The sequence below is a fragment of the Anser anser genome (genome assembly GCF_964211835.1).
Source record: "Anser anser genome assembly, chromosome: 12".
NCBI lineage: Eukaryota > Metazoa > Chordata > Aves > Anseriformes > Anatidae > Anser > Anser anser.
Window position 1 is genome coordinate 11,054,862 of NC_139733.1, and position 7,994 is coordinate 11,062,855.

At 51.9% G+C, this 7,994-nt stretch overlaps 1 protein-coding gene across 12 annotated transcripts in view; it reads right to left on the reverse strand.

Moving 5' to 3' along the window:
• Positions 1 to 6,955, reverse strand: part of DNAH1 (dynein axonemal heavy chain 1) — a 78,265-nt gene extending 71,310 nt beyond the window's left edge. For 6 of the 12 annotated variants that reach the window (XM_083795806.1, XM_083795815.1, XM_083795807.1 and 3 more), the window contains exons 1-3: positions 6,229 to 6,955; positions 1,876 to 2,128; positions 1,233 to 1,305 (exon numbers count right to left, since the gene is read on the reverse strand). In XM_083795806.1, coding sequence (XP_083651932.1) covers positions 1,233 to 1,305; positions 1,876 to 2,085 — 283 coding nt within the window. In that variant the 5' untranslated portion in view covers positions 2,086 to 2,128; positions 6,229 to 6,955. The other 6 variants (XM_083795811.1, XM_083795810.1, XM_083795814.1 and 3 more) reach the window with 6 other exon arrangements.
• Between the last annotated feature and the right edge of the window lie 1,039 nt (positions 6,956 to 7,994).

A 7,994-nucleotide genomic window follows, 5' to 3' on the forward strand; every position in this document is an offset into this window, starting at 1 on the left:
CATGGAATAAACAGGATCCTAAACATTTGCACTGTCCATATCAATATACAAGCTTATGATAATTTTGAGGAATCCCTAAAATGCAGAGGGTTTACTACTGCTCCTTTAGCCTCATGCACATCTCTCGCCTGGGGTCTTTGCAGAATGGCCCTGATTTGTATTTGTTGTCAGGGAGCACAGCTGTTGCGATTTTGTCACTCCATTGTTGCAAAATCCACCGCACCATCCATTATGGCACTTTGTGCACCATCAACTATTTATGTCAATACTCAGTGTTTCATTTGCATTTACATTTCCAGCCTGATAGCTTCTTCCCCCTTGAAGAAGCAGCAGATCATAAATAGAGATCTGTCTGCACTTGTTAGGGATGAGTCTGTCTTGTCAAGATTCACTTGAGGATGCAATCATTTGTCCTCACTCATGAAAATAAATGTCACTTCTAAGCACAGGAAAGTGGTGTATATATAGTTACCATCTCTCTAAGACTAAAATCCTCTCTAATGCACACTTTCTCCCCACTCGCTGCCAGCCTATGATCCATACCCCCAGGAATGCTGTAGGGGCAGGGAGAGTGCCAGCAGACTTTTCAGCTATGCTCTGTGCCTGTATTTGAGCATCCATGAGACAAGAAGCTCTCGTACGCAGGTGGGACCAGCAGCTCAGTATGCACAATGATCCCTTGCATCAAAGAGAGAACAAGGCACTCGGGGGCGCACTTGGATGCAGAACGAATAAATGAGAGAGGATGATGATTTTGGCTACAGTACCCAGATCCCCAATATGGTTTTAGAGGGCAGGTCCCATTTCACTGCTCTGCATAACCAGGGAAGGGGCACTGCCAGCTCCACACCCAACGACAACGCACGTAAACTCAGCACTCTCCCGGCATATGGCACTGCTGAATGCCATATGCCAAACTCCACATGGGATTTTGGGACCAAACTCCCATGGACAGCAATGCACGCCACCCAGAACCTTGGGGGTAGCTACATCCAGGAGAAAAGGGAGCATGGTTTTACCACCCACACAGACAACATTGCTCTACCTCTACATGAAACTCATTTTTATGGGACGTTCAGGCAGCTCAGCACCTTTCCTGGCTGAGAGGGGAGAATGAAAGCAGTGCACTAACCTATAATGATCAGCCTCGTTCCTGGCACACTCAGTACAAGCACCCATAAGGCTCATGGCTCTGCTTCTTGCCACGTCACCTTTCCTCTCAGTATATTTACCTTTAGGGGTGTGCTGTTCGAGGTCCGCCTGTTTTACTAAAGCATGGTACATACGAGGGGCAGCAGAAACATCCTGAAATACAGTGACGGAAGTGTCAGAGATAACAGAGCACAGTTATAGCACAGTGGGAGGGTGGGCTTAGGTGTCTGAAGAGATGGTGAGACAATAAAACTCACTTTACCAGAGCTTTAGGGACAAATGAGACTGTTAATAAGTCAGAAAAGGCTCAGAGAGGCACACGACCCTGGGAACCTCAGTCCAACAGACAGAGAAGCAGGGGATTTGTCATCAAAGTGCAGCCTGAAGTCAACTTAAAATGTGGACTGATGAGGCAGGCAGTCAACAGGGTTTTACTTCCAGATATCTTCTGTCTGGTCTGCCCTGCTGCGCTGGTATCCTAAACCCAGCAGCACCGTGAGGACCGAGATGGCACCGGCCACTGAGGAGAGCAGCACATCTGTGATCAGGAAGAGCCTTATGGCTTTACTTTGTAAGGGTCAAGGCCCTGCACAAAAGCCTCTGAACAAAGTGAAGGGCTAGGACCTGGAATGAAAGTTGTATTTCTCCACACCAGGTGCACCATAGGTACACTTTTTTCCATTTAAGGTCAGTGGTAGAAAAAGAATTGCTCTTTGCACTTACCCCTGAGATGCTGGAGGCTCCTGGAGTGATGACATCAGAGTAAGTCTTTTGTCTAAAGGCTGAGTATTTTTTTGCCTTCTTGTTGCAGCTATCGGGAAGCAACAAATTCATTCTTGGGCTGCTGTCCAAGCATGAAGCCTCATCACTGGTACAGGGAAGTTTGGGTCTACTACCCAGAGATTTCATCAAATCCTTTGTTGCTTTATCCATCTTCCAAGGAGAACAATGCTGCGATGCAACCCTGGGCTTGCTACTGCAAAAAGACATCGAGCCTGTTAAACACCATCCTTGGCACTCCTCCACACCCCCCCCACTGTGCTGGATATCGTTGGCTTGCTAAGAAGATGAGTGGGTAACAAGGAAGGTTCAGCCCCCTGCTTTGGTACCAAGTGCTGCCTTCAAGACCTGGGGGGCATTGGTCTCACATGGCTGGCTGGCTGGCTCACTAACCCTGGGGAAAGAGAACATTCTATTATTCCACATGGGTTCTGGAGGGAAAAGCCAACAGTATGCACATGAAAAGCTGCTCTCCTGAAGCAGCAGGGGCTTCCCGGATCTGTGGCAACAAGCAGAAGGCTGCCAGGAGGATTTGAGTAAACTGGGACTACAACAGAAGTGCTACTTTTGCTGTACCAAACCCCCTTAAAAACCTTGTCACACTTGACTCCAGTGGGAGTAGGCTACAGCCTAGATACCAACACAGCGACTCCAATGTGAGGTCTGACTCTTTCATTTAAATAATTCAGGAGAGATGTTTAAGTATTGCCTGACGAATATTAAAATATAGCCAGAAGCTCCCCTCCCTATCCTCCTGCAGGGGATAATTTTGCTGGTGATCTCAGCTCACAAATAATTCCTATTCTTCCACTTCAGGAGCTGCAAGTCCAGGCAAGTATCACAGCTGCATGGCTGTATTTTATAAAAACCTTCATGCACTGAGAGAAACTAATTAAGAGCAGCCCTCGGACTTTTGGCATGATGATAATGCAACCCTTGATTTTAGGCTTGCCTAAACACAGAGATGACTGGTGTCACTAATTAGTACAGCTAAAGTAACACAAACCCCTCCAGCCTGTACACACATGTGCTGACAGAACCATGCACACATAGCCGCATAGCTTATTCCTATAAATTATGAGTCAAAGCCCTCTGCAGAGTCTCTCGATGCTATTCTGACCATGATATGGCTTATTCATCACTTCCTGCTCAGGGCTAGACCCGGAGTCCTCACCTAGCCCTACGTGAGTACATTTGCATCCTGCACCCTTCCTAAGACTCACGCACCTGCCTCGCTTGCTTCTAGAGGCCAAGCCGCCGCAGCAGGATGCTGAGTGGGAGTCATTTGGCTCGCTGCAGCTAATCCTTAGAAAGATCTCACCTGCTCCTGTAGGCCACTGCTGGTGTGTACCTGTCTGGTCCCACTCTGACTGTGAGGTGACGACACGCTGCCCCTTCCTGCCATGCCCTCTGCTCTGCTCTTCGACAGAGTGAAAACTGTGCCCAGCCTACACTCTGGATCAGATTTTTTTTCTAAAATTCACCTTGCTGTCTGTCTGCAAGAATGAATCAGGTACACATAGCAGAGAAAGCATTACATGCACGCCTGAGATAAGAGGGAATGACTGTGTGGGTTTATTACTGTAGGTTCACGCCAGTGCACAATTTTGAGAGGCTGAATCAAAAAAGAAATCGGATAATAAATCAAGGTTACCATGATGCGAATCCTTTAAGTGACACGGAGTGAACGAACAGATTGCAGAGGCTTGGGAGATGAGATCAATAATACTCTCTCCCCTCCTTCAAGCTAGAAAAATCTCAAATCCTTCTCTCAGCTTCTCTTTGGCATGGCAACTGGAACCTCATACCTTGAAGAATGAATTTTCCATGGAGGATTTTGTTTTTATTAGCTATTTTATGCTCTGGCCACATCTATTTTAGCAGCCCAGCAGGATTGATTGGTATCAGCCAAGATCCAAGGATTCCTGATGAATCGCTGCTGGACTCCTTGCCGGCTGCACCGGCACAGAGAACAGCAGCAATGCGGAACGAGCCCTGCTGCGGCTCTCCTGCCTCATCACCTGAGCATCCCTCCTGGGAGAGGGGCGGAGGTAGCAGTGTGACTCACTGTGCTTTTACCTTTTAGGACCAGAATCCATAGCCCAACCAATTCAAAAAAGCTATCTCCAAGAGGCAAGGTTCATCCAAACCTTTAGCCCATGCTCCTTTTAGCAGGTCTGGCAATATCTGCCCAGAACCCACAGCCAGGCTGCTGCAAGCTATGGCCAAGCACCCAAGACAGAGAAAGCATGCACTAAGCCTGCCCACAGCAGGGCTACCTCTTCACTGCTTTGCTCCCTAGGTACTCACTCACACCTCTGTGCAGTCCCTGCTGAGCCCTTTTCTCACAGTTAATCAAACCCCTAGTCGGTGTCCAGCTTGAAAACACCTGTCATGCTCTTGCAGATGCACCGAGAGAGGGCCCGGTGTTTGTAACTGCTGACACAAAACTGACACATACCACCCAAACTAAAGAACAAAACCAGGCCTCCAATGTTTTACTGTCAGACAGATGAGTGAAACAGCTTGTCTGAGCATGCTACAGCTGACAGAGATGGAGAACTGCTGAACACAAAGGGAATGCTGCTCTCCAGCCAGCCCACCACCACCAAGGAGGTTTCCCAGCACGTGGCTTGGTGCTCCCACCCAGCTCCCAGGAACGGGCTCCACGCTGGTTTAAGAAAAAGAGAGACCCCATCTCTTTCGCTCAACCTAGATGCTGTGCCAAGGGGTTTACTGTGGAGCAATGTGCTCTTCCCCAGCCTCTAGCTCCCCCAGAAAGAACAGCACCCAGGCTCCGGAGATGTCCTCCCAAATCTCCATCCTGTGGTGACCCCGAGCTCCCATCCATGGGCAGGAGGACTTGGCGTGGATTGTCGAGTCTGTTGGCTGCCTGAGATTTCAGCCAGATCTGCTACAGCAACCTCAGACAGTGTGAAACAGCCGGCACTTGAAGATTTCTTTGTTGTCGGAGAGATGCTGGAAAAGCAGCAAACCTGGCTTGAGCCCTGTTGGTGTCACACTCCAGTCGCCCGCCACCTCTGCAGCTTTCTCTGCCCTCCCACTTGGAGCACTTCCCTCAGCCCACAAGGGCCAGAGCTGCCCGCTGACAAGGCGAGGTTCAAAGCTGAGCAAGCAAGCTCACTGCAAAGCGATGAGATGTGGAGAGCTTTGAAGGTTTCTGCTTGAAAGCAGATCCTCCGCAGACACCAAAACCCCCTCATCCCCGGCATCCAGGAGCACCTCCCTGCAATGGCAAACACCCGCCTGGCCTCAAGTCCTCCCAGCTTTAGCCACAAGAAGCTTTGAAAACCTTTTTCCTGCCAAAACGCACGTTTCCCCAGCTGCTCAGTCAGGGTCTCTCACACCTGAAAAGCGTGTTTCCTAGATATACCAGGTGCGCTGTTTTGGGCTAAATTGAGCTACTCAAAATGAGAGCATATTCTAATGGCACTGCTGACACAACATTAGCTACAGCGTCTGTGTGTCATCGTGGCAAAACTGTAATTACAATTTCTCAGTAAATCCAGGCTTTACATATCTGAGAAGAAAAACTCCCATGTGTCTTTTTCAATGTCTGGTAAGAACTTTTGATCTGTTGCCTCTACTTCTATTCTTTGATGCAAAGCTTCAACAAAATGCTCTAAGAAAGCCTCTTTTCTTTCAAATAACATTCAAACCGGCCTAAAAATCGCAACAGAAGAGTACTTAAAAATAAGCTACCCCCTAAGCAAAGCTGTAGATCGAAACCTAACAGTCATTAATCTGAAATCTATTTATCTCTTGCTAGCCAGAACCCCAGCTACGACACCATCAGACATCGCCGTGCAGAAACTCTTTTTTGCTCTAATTTAAGCCCCACACTCTGAGCTCAGGCGAGTCGACGAGCTCTCAACAAACCTCTTTCAACGCCACCCCTTGCCCCAACCCTCCTTCTGCTTTAAAAAGGGAGCTGAAAGGAATTCGGAGTTTCGCACCAGCCTGTTCCCCTGGGCGCGGCGGGGCACCCCGCAAGGCCTCAGCCGAGCCCCCCACAACGGCCGGTTCGCTCCGAGCCCCCCGGAGCCGGGCGGGGGGCAGCCCCCGGGCCTCGGCACCAGCGCAGGCGGCTGGGGGAACGCCAAGCGCCTGGCGGAGGAAGCCAACCCGGGCGGCGTCCGCAGCGCCTTGGAAACCGCCCGGGGGACGCTCTCACCGTCCCGATCCCTTTCTCGCCCTCCGCTGCCCTACCCGCTCCTTCCCCGCCTCCCCCGGCCGCAGCCCGGGCTCGGGGCTTGCCCGGCGGCCGGTACGCACCGGGCCGCCCGCCGCCGGTCTCGTCCTCAACGGAGGGGCCGGGCGCCAACGGTCCCTGCCGGGGGGCGGAATCCGCCGCGGGCGCTTGGGCTCGTCCGTGTGGCGGCCCCGTGCGGCCGTTGCTGCCAACGGCCGCGCTGCCCCACCCCTCCCCGGGCTGCCCCCGGCACCGCAGGGCCGCCACAGAGCCCCCTCCGCCGCCACAGGGGCCCCGGGGGCACCGCTCGAGCTGGCACCGCAGAGCCGCCGCCACAGGTTCACCGCTGCCGCCGGAGTCACCGCAGAGTCCCCCCCCCCCCCAGCCAGTGCCACACGGCCACTGGTGCTGCCATAGGGTCACCTCAGAGCTGCCCCCACAGAGTGCCCGCCACCACCATAGGGCTACCACAGAGTCACCTCTGAGTCCCCGCTGCTACCAAAGAACCACTGCCACCAAAAAGCCACTACAGAGGTGCCACTAGCACCAAAGGGGAGCAATCATTGACTTCAAGCCACCTCAGAGCCACCATTGTCATCACTGAGCTGCCACAAAGGCACCACCATTACAGGGCCACCTTCACAGCCACAGAGCCACCACTGCCACAACAGAGCTGCCACTGCCACCGTGGGGTCACCACAGAGCTGCCATAGGGCTGTGACAGAGCCACCGTTGCCACAGAGCCACCACAGAACCACTAGCAGAGGCCGCCACCACCAAGCTATCACCAGCCTCTGCCTTCCAGGGCTGCCAGCCCCTGGGGTTATTTACAGATGAGTTTATGTACCCGTGAACATCCTAAGCCATCACATCTTCTGGGTCATGCCACCTGGGACGGTTGAATAACCCTATGGGATGTGTCCCTGGAGAACATAATGACCACCAGCTGGGCAGACACCCAGCAAGACGAGGGGCTGCAGGAGGAAGGAGCTCACCCTGCTCGCATCCTCATGCAGCGCCAGGGAGATGAACAGGTTTGGATGGACAACTGCTTTGGGGCTATGTACTCAAAAGCACGGCCAGGTGGGGATAGTTCATCAGGGCTTCCCGGGTAGCCCTGGAGATGTTGTGTGTCCTGTCCAGGGGGACAGAGGATCAGGCCCGTGTCCTGGCTGTATGGCAGCGGGGCAAGGGGCTGTGCCACCAGGAGGCAGCAGAGCCCAGGCAATGAGCACCGTCTCCTCACCCTGTCAGGTCTTGGAGTTTAGGAGGGAAGCACTTCTGTCATCCCCGAATTTGCTTAGGAAACCCCCAGGAGTAGGTTCTCGATTACACTGATGGCCTCGTTGCTTTATTTAAGAAAGGAGCACATGCTGGCTTGCCTTGATTAAGTTTAACGTAATTATGGTTCTTCCTGGAGATCCCAGGGGTGGTATCACAGATTGTGCCTCTTGGCCCAGAGGATACAAAGATGGAGCTCCATCGCGCTTTGCATGGGAAAATGCCCGGTATTTTCACACTAGCCTTGTGCCTCTTGCAGTGGGTTTGAATTCACAGCAGGTCTTCCTGTCCCTCTGGTTAGCTGTGCTTCATTTTTGACCAGGCTTTCAAAGTTTGATACAAAATGCTTCGGCAAGCCAGGAGATGAAAACTGAACAGTTTCAATTGGTTGGGCCTTCAAAAACCTACCAAGCCAGAACAGAAACTAGACAGGTGTGCAATCGATCATGCTCCACATCAGTGTCCTGAGTAATGGTTGTTTCATTTCCTGATCTGCCTTCAAAAGGGCCTTCTGGTTCCCAAGAAACTCATTCCCCATGGGTGCAGCAGGGTGTGCCAATACCATGTC